Source organism: Paroedura picta, chromosome 6 (assembly GCF_049243985.1).
Source record: "Paroedura picta isolate Pp20150507F chromosome 6, Ppicta_v3.0, whole genome shotgun sequence".
NCBI lineage: Eukaryota > Metazoa > Chordata > Lepidosauria > Squamata > Gekkonidae > Paroedura > Paroedura picta.
Window position 1 is genome coordinate 19,132,897 of NC_135374.1, and position 20,583 is coordinate 19,153,479.

At 44.4% G+C, this 20,583-nt stretch overlaps 1 protein-coding gene across 4 annotated transcripts in view; it reads right to left on the reverse strand.

Moving 5' to 3' along the window:
- ALKBH8 (alkB homolog 8, tRNA methyltransferase) overlaps positions 1-20,583 on the reverse strand; it is a 56,714-nt gene that overhangs the window by 22,268 nt on the left and 13,863 nt on the right. For all 4 annotated transcript variants that reach the window (XM_077341578.1, XM_077341575.1, XM_077341577.1 and 1 more), the window contains exons 6-7: positions 18,252-18,356; positions 16,627-16,697 (exon numbers count right to left, since the gene is read on the reverse strand). In XM_077341578.1, the coding sequence (XP_077197693.1) occupies positions 16,627-16,697; positions 18,252-18,356 (176 nt within the window). The remainder of the gene's footprint in view (positions 1-16,626; positions 16,698-18,251; positions 18,357-20,583) is intronic.

Consider the following 20,583-nt stretch of genomic DNA (forward strand, 5'->3'; position numbering starts at 1 on the left):
TGATGATTGATCTACAGTGCCTAGTAACTTGTAGGTACTCTTCTTTAGAGCTCTGTCCTTCCCTCCATTTCCTGAACATTTTCCTTTTCTTTCTTAGTTCCTCTTGAAGTTCTCTGTTCATCCAAATAGGCTTCTTAGAGCTCCTGCAGTGTTTTCGTATTTCTGGAATAGTCATTGATTGAGCATGCAATAGCTCTTGTTTGAGTAGCGCCCACCCTTCACATGCTCCCTTCCCTTCCAGCATTCTCGTCCATGGTATGACACTCATCATGTCTCTGAGTTTATTAAAGTTTGCCCTACGAAAATCCAACATCCGCGTCTGGCTACAAGCTTCCTTGGCTCCCCATCTCAAAAGGAATTCTATGAGGACATGGTCACTTCCCCCTAGGGTCCCCACCTCCTTCACCTCATCCACCAACTCTTGCCTGTTGGTCAGTATTAAGTCCAGTATGGCTGAACCTCTTGTGGGTTCATCTACCATTTGATAAATGAAATTGTCAGCCAGGCAGGTCAGAAACTTGCATGACTGAGGACGCTTCGCAGAGTTTGTTTCCCAGCACACATCTGGGAAATTGAAGTCACCCATGATGACAAGGTCCTGCCGTTTGGATATTTTCTCAAGCTGCTCACAAAGTGCAGCATCCACATCCTCTCGTTGGTCAGGCGGTCGGTAGCAGACACCAACCACCACACTGTTTGTTTTCCCCTTGCTTATTTTCACCCAGATGCTTTCCACTGTAGATATGCTCTCCTTCACTAGAATTTCCTGACAGGTAAGCCTTTTCTTCACATACAGTGCCACTCCTCCACCTCTTCGATCTATTCTGTTTTTTCTGAACAGTTCATATCCATCCACCATTACATTCCAGTCATGAGAATCATTCCACCAAGTTTCTGTGATGCCTACTAGATCATACCTTTCCATCAGCATGAGAAGTTCCAGCTCTTCCTTTTTATTGCCCATGCTTCGGGCGTTAGTATAAAGACATCTGAATCCTTTTACTTTTGGTTCCCTATGAGCTGGCCTTGCCCGTTGGGCTGCCTCCGATAGTTTTCCTTCCATACACTCCGTATGTTGATCGTCTCCTTCCCCTAGTGGCTTTAGTTTAAAGCTCTCCTGATGAATCTCCCCAGGTTCCTGCCAAACACATTCTTCCCCAGTTTCGATAAGTGCAGTCCATCAGGTGCTAGTAGGCCTTCCTCAAGAAAGCCTATCCCATGGTCCCAGAAACCAAATCTCTCCTGCCGGCACCAACTACGCAGCCAGTGATTCACCTCCATTATCTTCCTCTCCCGACGCATTCCTCTTCCCTTGACAGGCAAGATTGAAGAGAATACCACTTGTGCCCCCATTTGCTTGAGCTTCCTCCCCAGATCTTGATAGTCTTTTTTAATAGGAGCGATGGTATTCAGGGACATGTCATTCGTTCCCACATGGACCATCACAAATGGGTAGCGATCCGTAGATTTGAGGAGTTTGGGCAGCCTTTCTGAAACATCTTTAATTTTCGCCCCTGGCAAGCAACACACCTCTCGGGTTAGGGGGTCGGGCCCAGCCACATGGCGATCCATTCCTCTCAGCAGGGAGTCTCCAATTACCAGTACTCTCCTTTTTTTTTTCTTCTCAACTCCATTTCCTTCTGTCCCCATGGCCTCTTCTCTTTGTCTTAGAGTTTGTTTTGGGACCTCTTCCTTTGTTGACCCTTGCACCTCCTCTGCAAGGGCCTGAAATCTATTCTGGAGCTCCAAAGGCCCCGAGAACTGTCTCGCCCTTCGCCGTTCAGTCTTTTTCCGAACTGCCTGCAGAGGCTCCCTATTGTGGTCAACCTCCTTGTCCTCTTCAGGACTGGTTGTATTCTCTTTATTCTCTTTATTCCATGTTGCAGAGCTCTGGACTACGAACTCCTCCCCTTTCTTACTTTGGGTCAGAGTAATAATTCTGTTTTCTAGTGCCCTAATCTTTTCCTCCAAAAGTCTTACCAGCTTACACTTGGGGCAGCTGTAGTCCGTCTTGTCTTCTGGGAGGAAGGCAATCATGTCACACTCACTGCAGATGATGGGATGAGTGTCCTGGAGGTCCATTGTAATGTCTAGGCAGTGGAAGTACTAGGGAAATATAATCTACTGATGATATAATCTACTGATTCTAATTGCTCAGCCAAGAACCACAGGCCAAGAGCCCTTTGTCTCTCGCCCTTTGTCTCTCGCTCGCGCCTCTGGTGAGGAGTAGCCCTTTTTAAGCCTCCCAACAATTACCCAGCAATCACCTCACCCAGGCAGAACAATAGCCTCACCTGGTCAGCAGCAACTCTCCCCAGTAGCTCTCTCCACGTGCTCTCAGTTGTCTGAGCTCTGCCTCTGGTGAGGAGTAGCCCTTTTTAAGCCTCCCAACAATTACCCAGCAATCACCTCACCCAGGCAGAACAATAGCCTCACCTGGTCAGCAGCAACTCTCCCCAGTAGCTCTCTCCACGTGCTCTCAGTTGTCTTTAGGATGCTTAGGGCTAATCCTGCGTTGAGCAGGAGGTTGGACTAGATGGCCTGTATGGCCCCTTCCAACTCTAGGATTCTATGATTCTATGAAACAAAGATGGCAGAGCACTCCTTCCGCGAGGAGCATGCTTGCGCCACTTAAAGAGACCCGCAGCAAAAACGCCTGTGGCCTGCCAGGCTGCAAAACAAGAGATGTATCCAACCTACTAGTGGGCTGCTGAGTTTGGTCTGCAGATGACTACGGTTGTCTCGGAAGACTCCAGGCAGAGCAGGCCTCGCACAGATCAAAAACGGCTTCTCCCTTTGAAAAAATTCAGAGGGGGCCCTTCACAAAGTTGGATATTTTCAGAGCCTGTCTGGCAAGGGATGCACCGGAGGCATCGTTAGTGCCTGCAATTTCCACATCCGTGAAAGGTTTGCTTCCCTCGCCCCCTAATGTTCTCTTGAAGACTTTTTTTTAAAGTAATTTCTATCATTCTTTGGAGCACAATAACAAGAAAAATTAAACTTGCTCAGATGGTGAAGAATTCTATTCCCCCACCCCCCAGCAAGGCCATTGCTGAAGGTAGGCACGATAAGGCTCTTTGTAAGTCTTTCTCCAAGCAGAACATTCCAAGTTGCCAGTCCTTTGTCTCATTCTCCCTCACACGCTCACAGACACAAAGGCAGATTAAGATTTCTGGACCTCTTTTTTTTAAAAAAAAATCACTACAGACTCGAGCAATCAATAGCACAACTTCTGCCACAGCCAAATCAATCCGCCTCATGACAGCTTTTCTCCACAGGAGCTATTTCCAATTACTAACTCCGTTTTTTTTTACCCATTTTCTTCATTCTCAGAGGTGGCAAAGTCAATAAAGATCAAATTTCCAGCTCGCCTGTGGTGTGTCTCACCAGGGCATGCAGTCAATAATGGTAAAAAAAGAGGGTGGGAGCTGGGGGGGGATGTTTTTAATCTCATACCACCCTTTATAATATTTCTGCGCAATGATAAGGAAAAGGGGGGGGGGGGAAGGTGTGCTCAAACTCACCACCCAACCGCTCCCTTGAAAGAAATGTAGGAAACTAATAATAATGTTCCTTGGTGTAAACATGACATTGGAAGGGGCGTTCGTGACAAGGGGATACGCGGAGCAGTTTCTAAAATTGCCAAGGCATCAAAGCAAGAAAGCAAGGACAGGCATCCTGAACGCCAATCCAGCTGTGTAAGACGTAGACAAAGTGATACGGGGGGACGGGAATGACGAAGAACCTGAGTGGGAGGAAAGGGCATTTCTTAAAGGGATAAAAGCGCTGCACAGCCGCTGGCACGCACAGCTGAAATTACCTTTGGCGGGGCACAAAAGAGACGGGGAGGGGGGAGGCTATATAAAGTGAGTCATTGTTTAGCGGCGTTAATAGTTGCTGTTATGTTGGCACAGGGAATAAGAGATGCAATGTCAATTTGAAAAGAGACAGAGATGTAATAATAGCCCATAAAGTGATACTGTTAACTGGGCCAAGTTTTAATGGTATAGAAATATATCCACTGCTAGGTGATAAACAACTCTTCATCAAGTAGATCTGAGCAACTCAAAAGCTCACAGACTCCCAACAACAGAAGTTGCAGAAAGGCAAGATATCATTGGGCTGGATTTGAAGGCTAGATCTGAGTCCAGCTAGCACCTGAGATTTGGGGGGGTAGAAGCTTTTGACAGTCAAAGCAACCTTCATCAGAACTCCTTTGTCATAGCTTTTGAGAGTCAAAGCTTCCTATTGCAGACCAACCTGGCTACCCTATGATACATATAAAACTTTCTGAACGTTGCTCTAAATCAAGAACAGGCAATGAGGGCTATCCAGCATAGAGGTTATTTCTTCTCCCTTCCTCTCCCCTGAAACTTTACTACTCAGAAAGGGCAGAAAAATAAAGATTATTTAAATCAAGGAACTGGTTAACTTTGCTCACAGCAACACTCCTAAAGGAAAGAAAGATGGACATAGCCCAGATTTTAATGTTACATGCTGTGCCCTGGCTATCCCCAAACACACGTGATGAACATCGATGTAGGTGATTTCACTATATAACCTGGCCAGATACCAAGCATTCAGACCATGTAGAACAGTGACACCCAAAATTGTGCCAATGGGTACCATAAAGCTTTATGATATGTTTCCTGATGTCCACTGCCTTGTTCCCCAAAACCTCTCTTTCTCAAAGTGTTGTGTCACTCTTGCCTTTCCTCCACCTTAGTGAAACACATCCTCCCTTGGCTCCTTTATTGGATGACTATCTGAAGAACAGACTATCCCTCAAGAATACCAAAGTGGGGCCCCACTGGTGATGAATGAACGTCTGAATTACAATATATCCAGCTGAAAGAGAACAAACACTCTGTTGGAAGGGAGCAAAACATACTAGTAGAGAGAAACATGGAAAAGCATGACAGAGCTAGAGTAGGAAAAAATGTTTCCAGAATGACATGAGTGAAGAATGACATAAAATGAGTGAGCCAGCCAAAGTTGGACTGCTCAAAGTATCTTCAGGTTTTCTTTTCAGAGACCAAGAGATGCAAGACCTACAACTCAATCATTTTAGCAGGCTACGTTGGAAGCTGAACCTGGAACCTTCGACATGCATGGCAGATGTTCTACCACTAAGCCATGGCTCCATCCCAAGTATTATGCTCCAATGATCCAACTGATTGCATTGATTTATACTACATAATAATTTTGAGTCTCACTAATCAAAGGAACATTAATAAAAACGAATACATTTTGTTGTCTCTAGGGATGAATCCTACACTTTTGATTGGACAGCAGGATGCCCACATGGGACAGGGCGCAGCTGCCATTCCATGACAAATCCTTGACGGAACCTTTCCATTAAGAAATAAAAAAGACATCAGCCGGAATCTTCTCCTGCTTCTCTTTCCCACTTGTTTATTTGGAACCAGAGCTTGCCTGCCATAAGCCACAAAGGATTCATTATTGCAAGCTGGCTGCAGAGAATCCCCAGCTCCTGAGGGTGGGAGAGTTTAACAGTTTTCATTGCCTCCTGATCTCTCACACTGACTGGTGTAGCTAGGACTTAATCCCTCCAGGAGAAGTAATGCAGGCTATGAGCACCTTCCGTGATTACAAAGCCAAGGATTCAGTTAGGCTTCCAGCTTTGCCTGGTTTATTAAATTTCACCAACTGCCCACGCTCATCTTCTTACAAAAGGCTCCAGCAGTTCTCTCCGTTTCCCCCCTCCCTTCTTTCTATGAACAAGGAGATAATTCAGTTTAGTCTTCATTTTTGTTTATGCCTTTTGAGGATGTTGCAAATGCCTTTTGAGGATTCAGCAATATCGAAACATACCTAGCACTCATAAATCCAACACTGGGAGGGGAGGGGAAATCAGGGTTGCCAGCTTGGCTTGGGAAATTTGGGGATATTTGGGGGTAGTTTTTGGGGAGAGTGGAATTTAGGGAGGAGATCAAGCTCAGCAGGGATAAGAACACATAAAGTTTGCTTGGCGAAGCTTAAATTTCCTCCAGGGGAACTAATCTCTGTGGTCTATAGTCTAATTCCAGAAGAACTCCAGGCCTCACTGGGAATTTACAAAAACATAGTCACACAATACGTTGAACAAAAAAGATGAGTCTGAGGCAAAAAATATAAATATGAATTTTTACTAGTATAATCAAATAGCTTTTGCTTCAATGCAAACAAATCATGTTGCCATATAGGGAATGAATCCTCCTTAACTCTTTGTTCTCAAACAACTTCTAGTAAATGTTGTTTTCATCAAACCTCGCCCGTAGAACTAAAAAAACATTATCTATAAGATTAAAAAAACATAGACAAGGAGCTATACCGTCATCTTGAAATATAAAGGACTAAACGCAAAAAGCTACAGGAAGGCACATGCACATGCGCTCTCTAAAGACGTTCAACTGTCAAGCTACACAAGGACAATCGTAGTCAGGTTCATGGGAGTTGAGAGTCAATCAACATTGCAAAGCGTGTAACAGGAAAAACCGGCCTTCATTAACATATTGTTCCATAGCCAGTTGTTTGATCATTTTACTAGCCCTCTTATGTACGTTTTCCATTTCTAGAAGAAAAACAACTAGACAATCAAGGCGTTGCAGTGCTAATGCACCCATGTGACTTTGAGATGTCCTGTCATGAACAGCCTAAGTACTACTATCTTGAGCCAAGACGGGGATTTCAACCCTGACGTTGTGTCAAAGCAAAACGTACAAAGAATTTACAAAAGCATTAAAACAAATTAAACTGGCCTATCAACTTAGCAAAAACAGTACTGGCTTACTAGCTATAGAGATGCTAGACCTATAAGCCTCAACATTTCACCTCAGGACCCTGCAGCATACAGAACAAACACAACAGTACAGGGGTAGTCAAACTGCGGCCCTCCAGATGTCCATGGACTGCAATTCCCAAGAGCCCCTGCCAGCAAACACTGGCAGGGGCTCATGGGAATTGTAGTCCATTGACATCTGGAGGGCCGCAGTTTGACTACTCCTGGTATAAAACGCCATTGGCCTTGGTTTTGAACTGAGATATTATTGAACTCTGACATCCAAGAGAGGTGACACCACCCAGACTGTAGCACTGTCGATTCGAAGTTTCTTTTGCCAGCCGAAAGATCAACTGTGCCTCCTTCTGGTTTCTTCCATGCCATAGCTTCATCAGCATGCAGAAAAACCTTTCGCTGAAATTTGCCACAGCCATGAAATAGACCACTACAACAAGGGGAATGACATCACGGGCTAGATGATATTAGCCTTCCTTACTGAATTCCACACCTGAGATGTTATCGGCCACTGTTGCAGTTCCCTAACACGTCAGGTGTGGAATTCAGTAAGGAAGGCTAATATCATCTACAACAAACACCTTTGTATTGCAGCCCAGCTCAGCTTGGTGGCTGCCAATTTCTAGCAGGCATCAGCAGGTTCATTTCATGCTCTGTGTACTGATCTGCCCAAAATAGCTCGGAAAATAAAAAATAACTACTACTAATAAATCCAGAAATTAAGGTTACTTTCTTTTTCTATCCCAGGACACCTGCATCAACTCATTACAAAAGCCGTGATTTTGAAAACGTGGATATCAGTAAAGGGATCTATCTTAAGAAAAGGAAGAAGAGACACACATTTAATCAAGAGCTATAGATATCGGGGAGGGGGGGGGTTGCATAAACTTTTTTTACATAAACTTTCCAGGATCCTAGTCCACGAGAGAGCCCCTGTAACAGCCTCGCCAGTTACAGAGGAGGAGGAGAATTGACATGGGGGTTGCCAGGTGACTATTGACATACTCCTTTACTCTAGTTGCCTAGCAACTGGTACCTGCATTCTTCTCCCTCAAAATAGGCCCGAGACATAGACAGAACTGTGGAAGTAGCCTCAACAGCAAAAGTATCAAACAAGGGGTACTGAGAACTATGTCAAGGAAAATATCCCTAGGAAGAAGAGGTGACTTACATGTAAGAGTCTTACTGTAGGTGGAAAATTACACATAGGAGGGGTTGGTCAGTGTGAATATAGGCAGATGGAGGAAATTGTTGGAAATGCTTCCTATTCATTAGAGAAATTCAGCAGTACAACAAACCACAATACAGCAGCAAAGGGACAAAGCACAGAAACACAATAGAAAAAATGTTGTGAGGATCAGAACAAGAAAGCTAAGAACTGTCCAATAAATTTGCAGTTACTCCTGTTAGTAACATCAAAAACACATGCATTCATGAGCTCCATGTACTGATCTGGTGATATTCATCTGAGGTAGCTTGATGATCAACAAACATTTTGGATCTGGAGACAACTGGAAGCTTCCTTCCAATGATGCTGAAGAAGAGTAGGTTTTTATCCCCTGCTTTTCTCTACCTTAGGGAGTCTCAAAGTGGCTTACAATCACTTTCCCTTCCTCTCCCCACAACAGGCATCTTGTGAGGTAGGAACAAGAGAGTTCTGGGAGAACTGTGGACTGGTCCAAGGTCACCCAGCAGCTTCATATGGAGGAGTGGAGAATCAAACCCAGGCCTCCAGATTAGAGTCCACCACCGCTTTTAACCACTACTCCACAAAGAAGCAGGAATCTCTAGATTAGACCCATGCCTGTGAGCACCATAGTTATAAGAGTTCCAAATTTATACTTGAGGTTGTCATAAAGCTGGATTCTGTGGTCCATTCTGCATTTTTTCAGCCCACCAGTGGAATCGTGATATGCCCACAGCCCTGACTATATTCACTGAAAGATTTCTTTCTTCAGTCTTTTTTTGGAACGGAGTAAGAAACATGAGTGAAAGCCATTGAATGTCTAGTGTGTCAGAATGAGAGAAGAGCCAAATGACAGAACAACAAGATAGTGGGGAGCACAAGCCCCCTCCTCCCACCAGAAGCCCATTTTAAAAGACTTTTTTTTAAAGAAAATTCCGCTCCATGATAAGGGGGTAATGTGCTGCTATCTCTTTTGGAGAGTGGATTATAGATAGTTCCTCTGGATAACAGCCTATGTGAAGATCATCTCTTTTGAGGCAATTCCTTTGAAGTGCTTTGCCCAGCAACACCTGCATAAGAAGATCTGGCCGTTGACTGCCGACTCTTTCATGCTATAATACCTGTCAGCCTCACCTACCTCACAGGGTTATGGTGAGGATGGAACAGTCGGGAAAAGGCTTGCTCAGAAGCAGCTATCGGAATGAGATGAAGCAAACAAGGGATTTTTGTGCAAGAAAGATGCAATGCAGAATGTTATAGCCGAGGATCCCACCGGAACAACTGAAATGAAAGAGGAATCCTTGCCTCTCCAGTAGTCTTGCAGAGACCGTATGCGTGTTTTAATAAAAACTTGGATCAGGATGGTGCAACACTGGGAAATAAGATTTGTAGAATGAGTGTTTTTGTTTTTTTTACAGAAATGAAGTATCTTTTAAAGCCGGGGGGGGGGGGGGACTAGGGCATTCTCAATACAATAGTTTTCTGACCTGAAAAAAAAAACACACACACACGAGGCAATAATATAGCCATTTGATGTAAGAGTTGTTGTGTACTGTCCTCTCTGTGTAAGGCTATTCAATCACTCAGGAGGCTCCTGCATCAGTGGATAGTCGCTGGGGTAAACACAAACTGTTGTAAAGAGTCTTGGGCAAACACTAAATTGTCTCAAGCCAGTGTTGAATCATGCTTAAAGAACTGAGCTTGCACCAAGAAGAGTGCAGTGGAATGACAAAGCCCCTGCAGTAGGGTGGTCATCTAAGGAGGGTCATCTAAGTAGGGTAGTCATCTAACAGAGAGAGAGAGAGAGAGAGAGAGAGAGAGAGAGAGAGAGGACAAGAGCTCTCAAGACTGATGGTAGGAGGACAAAATGTGCACAACATTTCCAAATTCTAATGTATTCCTAGTTGTAAATTTACACATAATTCCATCCATTTAGCAGAAATTAACCTCACCATACTGTCAGGTGTGTCAGATATCTGGTGCCAATAGATGAGGAACTTTTTCCTCCCTTCATTCAGCTCGTCCTCTTTAATTCATCCCAAACAGCCTGGGTAACCTTTATTTATTTATTCCTTTGATATTTACCCTGCTCATCTCACCTGAAGGTGGGCTCAAGTCAGCTTACAAAGAGTTAAAACCATAAATGTAACAATAAAAGAATTAAAACCCATTCCCATCCAAGCCTACCCAACTTCCTTCCAATTGCAAGCTTAGGAATGGAGCTGACCCCCGCCCAGCGCTGCCTAAGGACAGGGAATAGAAAAAAACGAACAAACTACTAGCAGCCAACCTCTGTCCATCTTGGGTCAACAGGCAGCACTCACTTCCTTAAGTGACCTCCTGTCACTCAAAAAGCTTCTTGGGGAAAGCAAGCAAACACTGCAGCCAATTTTACTGGAAAGAACTTGAACATTTCGTAGGACTGGCCTCAAAAAGTGAAGACATCTGGCCATCCTACCAGGTATATGCAAAAATGACCACTTTAGAAAAGCAATTTGCGCTCTACAAATCTCAGATGTTAACCTTTACATTGATAGGTAGGCAAAATATTTTATATCATCTATTTTATACATTATTTTCATTCGCCTGGGGGATAGATCATGGCCTTTCGCACATTGAGGCCCAACAGCTAACAACAAAAGTATCGCTTTCTGAGAACATGAGACTCTTGAGTAAGAGATGGTTCTTATATGCCGCTTTTCTCTACCAGGAGTCTCAAAGCGGCTTACAATTGCTTTCCCTTTCCTCTCCCCACAACAGACCCCCTGTGAGATAGGTGAGGCTGAGAGAGCTTCTGAGGGGAATGCTCGGACAGAACAACTATCAGGGCTGTGACAAGACTAAGGTCACCCAATTGGCTGTATGCTCACCAGATTAGAAGCTGAGGCTCTTAACCACTACACCAGACTGGCTCTCCAGTATCCAGTAGGGGATCTGTTAAGTCCCAGATACTGTTCTGCTTGCCTATGGTTTTCATTTGGTGAACTGCTAGTATTAATTCTGGAACTGGTACATATGACGCTTGCCATAATTTTTTGTTCCTCTTTTTTTTCTTGCAAGTTACAGTTGCACAACATATGTACCTTGTTTAATCACAAGGCAGAAGGAAATACTAATGTGATCCTCACCTCAAAGGTTGGCCCTGAGATTTAATCAATGTTTGTTGTATACGATGATGCTAATTGCTGGTGTACATCGGCGACATGTTAAAACAGATCTGAAAATTGAAAACCGTGGGGCAGAATTGCATGCCAAAGCAAAACAGATTTTAGGGAAAGCCTGGTCAGGAACATTTTGTTATTGGTCCTGCTCTTTTCACAGCTCTACTAAAGGGAATACTAATTCTTCCTAATTCTAATTTGTCCCACAGGCTTAAACCACTGATATTTGATTGTAGTATTTGCAAGTCTGGGCCAGAGTTGAAGCAAAGCTGAAAACAATGGTAGTTATGTATCTCTGGAGACACCATATGGAAACCAAGAATATAGCAGCCACACCTGAGAAAGTGACGGTCAAAACTGCTGTTTTCCAGGCAAACATCTCAGAAAATCTTTAGGCCAAAGAGATATTTGCCCAATCATTTACAAAGTGTAGTCCGAGTGTTTGTTTCAACATACATAACCAAGTTAGGTTATGTTTTTTTTTAAACAATGGTATTTATTTTATTTATTTCATTTACCCAACAGACCCAAAGTGGATTATAATTGTCTTATCTTCTTCATTTTATCCTCACACAAGCCCTTGTGTGGTAAATTAAGCTGAGAATGTGAGACAGGTCCAAGGTCAGCCATTGAGTTTCCATGGCAGAGTGGGGATTTAAATTTGGGTGTCCCAGACACTCCAACCACTATACAACATGGGCTTTCACTATAGTGAAAGCCACAAAAGATCATAGAATCATAGAGTTGGAAGGGGCCATACAGCCCATCTAGTCCAACCCCCTGCTCAACGCAGGATCAACCCTAACTAAGATCTTACATAGCTGCTGTCAGCAGAGTAGATGACTATCCTTGTAGGAAAGGAAGGGGAGTCTATTGGTATTATTTGGGCATGGAACCCAAAGAGGCTAGTACCATCATTCTCATCTCCTCCATTTTATCCTCACAACAACTATTTAAAGTAGGTTAGGAGTTTGTGACTGTCTCTGGGTCACCCAACGAGCTTCCATGGCAAAGTGGGGATTTGAATCTGTGTGTCCCAGATCCTTGTCTGTCACTCTAACCACCACATACACTAGTATTTGTGGTCAAGGACATCTTGCAATTAAAACAATAACATTCCACTAGATTCAGGTATTTCAGAAGTGTAATAACGATCATGGATAGGGATGGGCACGAACCGGGAAAATGCAATTCAAGTTGGGGTTCATGGTACGAACCAACTTGCAAAACAAACTGAACCAGGCGGTTTGTTCGGAAATTGAACTGGTTCGTGATTCATGACCCGGCAAACCCTGTTGAAAGGTTTGCCCTTTAAACAGGGTTGCAGAAAGCCAAAAAGCAGCTGAGCAGATCAGCTGTTTCAGGCTGTTTGGTGCAGTTCCTTTAAACTTTAAAGACTGCAAAAGATAACCTGAAAAACAGCTGCATGGTGGGGAGGCAATCCATGCCATACAGCTGTTTCAGGCTATCTTGTGTAGTCCCTTTAAACTTTACAGATCCATGACTAGAGGCATTTTTGTGGCTCTCACAGTAAACAGAAAGCAGGGGGTTGGAATCCCTTTAAATCCCTGCTTTCTGCTTCATGCACGGACCACCACAAATTGCTTAAAAAGTTCATGGAAGTTTGTAACAGTACACCCATCATGAATGTCTGTTCAACAATCATGAACAGGGCAAATTTTGTGATGAATTTTGCTTCATGATTCAGTTTGTGCCCTTCCCTAGTCATGGATCTGTTCTGTGCATAAAGAAAAGATGAATTATAATCATAAAAAGGATAACTAGATGTGACTCCATTAGCACCTTAAGGACCAACAAGATTTTGGGGTATAGGCTTACAAGAGTCAGTGCTCCCTTCATCATAAAAAAAAGATGTTCATGATGCCCTCCTCATTGTACTGCCTCCAAACAGGTATTACAGCACTCATCTCTACAGTTTTTATGGCAAAAGGTCCAAAATTTTGCACTAAAACAACCCTATACTCTGTGAATAGAGCCATAACACATTTCTTTCTAGCTGGGGGTTGTTGTTTTTTCCTCTCATCACAGGTGGCTGTTCTGATCCTGCAGCGCCTTTTGATTACTATACCTCTCCCTCTTAATGAACTGTCTTAATGAACTCTTAATTGATTGCAGATTTGTTTTTTTTAAATGTCATCCTGGGGAGCCCTGAAGATCAGTAATATGGCATGAAGTTTCCTCCTAAAGATGGCTTTCTCATCACTACATGCCTTTTCTAATGTGCAGCCACAGGGATGTGCTGGGGGCATTCTAAGGTGTAGCCTTCAGAGAAGGTAAGACATCTGCAGGTACCCCAAAACTGGGAAACACCCCAGTACCTTGCCTACAGAGTGCCTAAGAAGGTAAAGGTATCCCCTGTGCAAGCACCGAGTCATGTCTGACGCCCTCCAGCGTTTTCATGGCAGACTCAATACGGGGTGGTTTGCCAGTGCCTTCCCCAGTCATTACCGTTTACCCCCCAGCAAGCTGGGTACTCATTTTACCGACCTCGGAAGGATGGAAGGCTGAGTCAACCTTGAGCCGGCTGCTGGGATGAGTCGCTTTTGTGGGAAAGTTCAGACTTAATTTGACCTAGGTGCCATCTTTACACTTTCAAGGAGTTCAGCAGATGAACACCCCCCCCCCTTTTTCCTCTTTTTGACTCCCAAATGCATTTGACTCCCAATTGCATTGCACTTTACAATTGCATAATGAGAGCCGGAAAAATTCATCACTAAGAAGGTAAGGGTAAATATAAGAGGATTCCCAGTTTGCATCCTAGATAAGGGTGCCATTATGGGCACATTGGCCAAGGTGTCCAAAATCCTAGGCCTGACACTTGTAATCCCAGCTCACAAACGCAGTGGCAGAGCTCAATGTGAACTGTCTTGCGCATCATAAGCTGAGCCAGAAAAGTCCCATAGCAGGTGCACAGAGATTCCTTGACAGATTAATCTGGCAGTAAAGTTTTATAGTAGTCTTCCTCCAGTTTAAGCATCTTTCACTTTAGACGGCTCTTTGGTTGATGGAAAAGAAGAGTTGGTTCTTATACCCCCACTTTTCACTACCCAAAGGAATCGCAAAGCAGCTTACAATCACTTTCCCTTCTTCTCCCCACAACAGACACTCTGTGAGGTAGGTGGGAGGTGCTCTGTGAGAACACCTCTAACAGGCCTGAGACTGGCCCAATCTCACCCAGCTGGCTGCATTAGAGGAGTGGGGAATCAAAGCTGGCTCTCCAGGTTAGAGGCCACCACACACCTCCTACACTGAGCTGGCTCTTATGTTGCAGGAAGGCTTAAAGGAGTGGTAGGATACTATGTTAGTTAGAGAAGTTCCCGGAAAGCAGAATGTTTCAAAAACACCAATTTAAAGCTATGATATCTTTTTTTTCTCCAGAAGCTCCATTCTCTCTGCTGCACTACACTTCAGACTGTAGTACGATCCCCACTTTGACAGCTCTGGCTAGAATGGTTTCCCTTGCTTGACTTCTTGAAAGGTATTTAGCCACTGAGCTTTCTATCCATGTGCATGAGAATAACGCTGCTTCTCCTTCCCCCACACACAAACACACATGATTGTGGTAACTATCACAAAGTTACAAAGAGCTCATCTGCCTTCATAGCTGGAGGTCAGTTCAAAAAACCTGAACAGCAGACAGAACAAGTTGGAGCTGCTACTACAGAATTCTGGTCATGCCATTCTTGTGACCTTTCTCGAGAAAAATAAAAGAGTGATGAATTTTTCCGGCTCTCATTATGCAATTGTAAAGTGCAATGCAATGCAAGACAGGATAAAAGAAAAAACGATAAAGGAAGAATAAAATTAACGCTTTAAACAGACAAGCACATTTCTTAGTGAAGCTGCATTTTAAGGTTGCTCTAGTTCAGGGGTAGTCATACTGCGGCCCTCCAGATGTCCGTGGACTACAATTCCCAGGAGCCCCTGCCACCATTCGCTAGTTGCTTGTAATAATTGGGGATTCTAGCTGGGGGATGCACATCAAACAAAGAATCTAATTATATCAATGGCTCTGAGACAACTACTGCAATGTGTTTGAGGATGTCCACAAAGATGCATATCAACAGAAGACCACCAATGTATGTATATCTCTTTTGCTGGGTTGAGTTACAGGAATGCAACAGCAAACAGAGTGCCTTTGTGACTGAGATCATTCAGAGAAATCACAAACAATAACTGTCCCTAAAGGTAAACCATACAGGTGACAAAGTCACACAAAGGGGTCACCCACAGACAAGAAACTCCCCAGTCATGCAGAAAAAATGTAATTCTGTAAATTAAAAATAAGACCAATCTGGTAAAGGCTGAAAAGGCTTAGAAGGAATGCCGAAAGCATTTGGGAGTCAAAAAGAGGAAAAAGGGGGGGGTGTTCATCTGCTGAACTCCTTGAAAGTGTAAAGATGGCGCCTAGGTCAAATTAAGTCTGAACTTCCCACAAAAACTACGGTACTTTGGTCACATTAGGGGAAGATAAGAGTCACTGGAAAAGACCATGTTGTCAGGAGAAGTTGAAGGCAACAGGAAATCATTCCCCTCACATCGAATTCCTTCAGAGGGTTTGCCTTATGGCAGGGGCGGCCAAACTGTGGCTCTTGAGATATCCATGGACTACAATTCCCATAAGTCCCTGGGACTCAAGGGAACTGTAGTCCACAGAAATCTCAAGAGCCAGAGTTCGGCCATCCCTGACTTATAGCATACTATAAATACATAATTACCTAGAAATGCAAAGGTTTCCTCTCCCCTCAGTTTTCCACCTCCACTTTTATCTCTCCCACTAAAGAAAGTCTCTTCAGTACACCTGTGTCAGCCTTCATCACTGACAACAGAAGATGAAAGGGACCCAGGAGTCTCTGCCTACCAAGGTGGCCTTAGATGGAGAAACTGCATCAGCGCCTCTGTATATCATTTTTTAAAAACACTTCTATAAAACAACTGAATAAAACATCTCCTTTTATTTGCAAAGATTTCTCAGGCAGAGCTCCCCGCAGAGCTCCCTTTCGGTAGTTACTTTTAAGAAATCCTGGTCTTGCATTTAAAAATTCAACAGGTGGGGTAAGAATGGCTCCGGGGCGAAGCGAGGAGGAGGCAAATCCTTTCTTCCCTCTAGGCAAGTTTCTTTTTCAAAAGTACTGCGACCATCAGCTTTTCTGAAATGAGCTGTCAGCAAATGTCTGAAATAACGAGCATTCAGAGCACTGAAAGATCATTGCACACTTTTTTTTTTCCTTTTTGCTATCCTCAAAGCAATGCAAGACAGTCTGGGGGTGCGTGATTCTTTTCTCTTGGTATTTTTGGAGTTCGGGTCCACTGGATTCGGACAAAACTCAGGATTCCCCCCACCACCACCACCACCACCCCTTCTTTTCAACAAGGTGAGCTGTGCACACATCTGATTTTCATTCAAAAAGAGCCCCAGTTAATTTGGAGACCCCCAATATTCAGAAGAAATATCTACTTACCTCAGATCCTAAACTGAGAGAAATTATCTCATCCTCGAAAGCAGAATGTGTGTCTATATGAGGGGGAATTCCTGTAAAATAAATAGAAGTCATATCTTTCCCTTCTTCATAATTCGTTAAGAGCTAAGTGGGCGGAGAGTGGGTGAGACCAGTCCAGGTGAGGCCCCTCACCAGGACAGACAGCAGTTCTAGCCAATCGGTTGAGGGCACAATCTAGGGCCTCACCAGAACAGGCCAGAAAGCGACAGGGAAGCGGCAGGACACCACGAGTAAAGAAGGAGGCCTTCCCCTCGGGCCTAGAAGGTTCTTCTAGGCCCGAGGGGAAGGCCGCACTGCTGCCGAGGGGAAGCAGGCCTTCCCACTGGGCCCAGAAACGCCGCACCCAGGGGCAATGCCACCTCTATGTGACTGCTGGGTGGCCATGGGGGGGCACCTTTCAAAGACAGTTCTCACGAACAGGCTTTGAATCTAGTAGCTAAATAAAAGACAACAATGAACGTCACTTTCCCCCACCTCAATCTTTCATCCACACCAGCAGACCCAAGAATGTCCCATGTCATCTGCAGCCTCCCTAGCAAAGTTCTGCTTTAAGAACAGAGTACTTGCAAGTACTAAGAATGGTTCAGAGAGAGCCCATTGCTCAGACAGAGCATCTGTGTGCCCAGAAGAAGGTCCAGGTTCAAACACTGGCATCTCCAGTTTAAAAGATGAGAGAGTAGATGATGTGAAAGATCCTCTGCCTAAGACCCTAGAAAGTCACTACCAGTCTGAATAGATAGCATGGATCTTGATGTAACAATGATCTAATTCAGTATAAGGCAGTTCTCCATGTGTTCAGGATGAGCCTAAACCTGGTGGCAGATGCGAACGCCCAAACCAGCAGCTTCTCATCTCTTCCTCTCTCCCCGTGAAGTCAAGAAAAATTAAATGTATGATGTTAAATGTATCATCAAGCCACAAATTTCTCCTGGTTCCCTTCACTGGTTGCAGTCTGAAACGGGGAGGAACCACAATGCAGGGCCGTGACATTACATATTTTCTATATCACTGGATATTACCATGGAGTAATACAGGGCTGCCATGATCTTGGGAAGTGAAAGGGACAAACCTCATAAGGGAAGAATTAAGATCTAGAGAGCAAAATTTGATCAAGATCCCTGGCCCCAAAGATATCAAACTGGCCCTGGCCTGGCGAAACGCTTTCCCTGATGAGGTCAGGGCCCTGTGGGACCTCGGACAATCCCATAGGGCCTTCAAAAAAGAGCTGTTCTGCCAGGCCTATGAAAACTTGGCCCATCACTGAAGAACACCCTCCTCATTTACATCTTGGTACAAACTCTAAATAAGCAAGGAGGATTTTCTTAAGTTTGAACAAAGAGGCCAAGCAAAGAGATATCCTTCATGACAGCTTCCATGTGCTCTTGGGTGCCGTTGAGTCTCAAGAACCAAGTCAATGGGATTAAGGCAGGGGTAGTCAAACTGCAGCCCTCCAGATGTCCATGGACTACAATTCCCAGGAGCCCCTGCCAGCGAATGCTGGCAGGGGCTCCTGGGAATTGTAGTCCATGGACATCTGGAGGGCCTTAGTTTGACTACCCCTGGGTTAAGGGAATAAGCATACATACCTTGTCCAGGTTCATACTGATTTATGGTCAGCTGATCAGGTTTCTCCTTAATGTACCCCAACTTCAGCCACTTTGCCAGAAGCCCATTGCAGAGTTCTGGGAGACCTGACATTGCAAATAACAAAAGCAAGCATCCTCTAAATCTTTTGACTCCTGAAGAATTTCCGTGTGACTAAAGATAAATACATGAAGAAAATCTGCAAGTTTAACTCCAAAAAATTCACAAAGAAGACCAATCAGGTGACATATTTCTAGACCACCCTGAGCCTGCTTGCTCAACAGACATACCCAACACAATCCATTCTAAAATCACAATTAAAATCATATTAAAACTTTAAAAGCTCCATTTTTATCCGCTGCTTGATCGATCTGCATCTGCCCATGATGTTAACAGCAGGACTGACTTGGAGGTGAATGGAGGGTGGCCCCTAGGTTTTATTGAGTGTGCATGTTCTGGCCTAACCAAACACCAGGCAGGATAGCACAACTTTGCAGGCCCTGCAGCACTTAGGTAGCTCTGTCAGGGCCCAGGTCTCAATCAGCTGCTCATTCCTCAACTTTGGGGCCACAGTCAAGAAGGCCGTGACCCTGGTCGAGGCCAGACGCACTTCTTTCGGGCAGGGGACCACCAACATAATAGTATTTGACGATCTTAACACCCTTCTGAGACCATACTGGGAGCGATGGTCCCTTAGATATGCACATTTCTGCTGCATACTATAAAGCATTCCTTTTCATGCTGTTGTACAAGAAGAGTATACCGGAATCCGCACACAACTATCCTAAACAGAACTGCGTTTGAACAAAAAGAACGGTGCTAGCTGCAAGTCCAAACAAGCTATTCATGCCTGGACAAGTACTGCAGCATTTGAGAACAGCTTCTTCGTCCCTTGTGACCACCGGCTTGTTTCGCTGATCACAGAATTTGTCCACACCAGGGTGTCAGAATTCCAGACTTGTAGACAAGAAAACTTCTTTGTGGGAAGTTTCTTTATTCTCAAGCTGCAGCATCTAACATGGTATAGACAGAACTGGAATTTACAGGCAAAGCATTACAATATAAAACCGCATCACCCCTTCCTTGGGCAGCTGGTAACTCGGGTGTCAGGGTGAGACATAACATGGAGCTATTTCCGTGTCAGGTGCAGCTTCTGGGAATAATGCCAGAGTGCGAAGTTTTGAGAAGCAGAGGCAATAACTGGAGACATGGTCTTGAAGCTGTGTGCAGGACCCTAAAAGCATGAAGCTGGCTAAGCAGGGAACATGGATGACTGATGTAGGTCAGGCCAAAGTGAACAAACATAATTCATGGCAGAATACACAGGATCCTGACACAGTGAGGCTGTTTAGGAAGACAGCAGTTTGCTATTGCTTAGCCAAACCGGGCCTCCAATTCGAAGAAAGTTAATTCTGTTGGGGATGGGACAGCTATAATGGATACGATGATAACTGCCTTAAAATATACACTCTGGTTTAAGTTGCCTAATACTTGCTGTATGTTAAAAGTGCAACTTCCAACAGGAGGTCCCAAAAAGTAATCCTAAGAGCAATTTCCAAATTTATTCTCCCCTCAATATGTACACACATTGAGAAGTGGAAAGAGAACAGTCCAAGTGTGTTTCTCTGTCTGATAAATCAGGTATGGAAAGGAAACCCCTGCCTTGCAAAACTTCTGAAACATTCCTATAGACCGGGCTTTCTCCACCAGCGTTTCATGAAACCCTGGGGTTTCTTGATGGCCCTGAAAGAGTTTCCCAAATGGGTTGGAGTTAATTAATTTTTAATATATTCTTAAAATTTGTTAAACATTTATCATGTGATATGATCATATATAGAGCCTCTTGTGGTGCAGAGTGGTAAGGCAGCGACATGCTGTCTGAAGCTGTCTGCCCATGAGGCTGGGAGTTCGATCCCAGCAGCCGGCTCAAGATGGACTCAGCCTTCCATCCTTCCGAGGTCGGGTAAAATGAGTACCCAGCTTGACTAGGGAAGGGAATGGCAAACCACCCCGCATTGAGTCTGCCATGAAAACACTAGAGGGCGTCACCCCAAGGATCAGACATGACCTGGTGCTTGCACAGGGGATACCTTTACCTTTACCTTTATGATCATATATGGCCATGTTGACCTACCCACCCTTCCCAAAATACCCAACGATAGGCCTGGAGGAGGTGGGAAGAAGAGGGGTCCCAGATGGGTGTGGACACAGCTAGGCTTCCCATTCATATTCTGCACGATGGTGCCACTTCTGGGGTTTCTCAAAGCCTGAAGAATATTTCCAGGGTTTCTCAATGGTAAAGAAGTTGAGAGAGGCTGCCCTAGACTTTGTCCA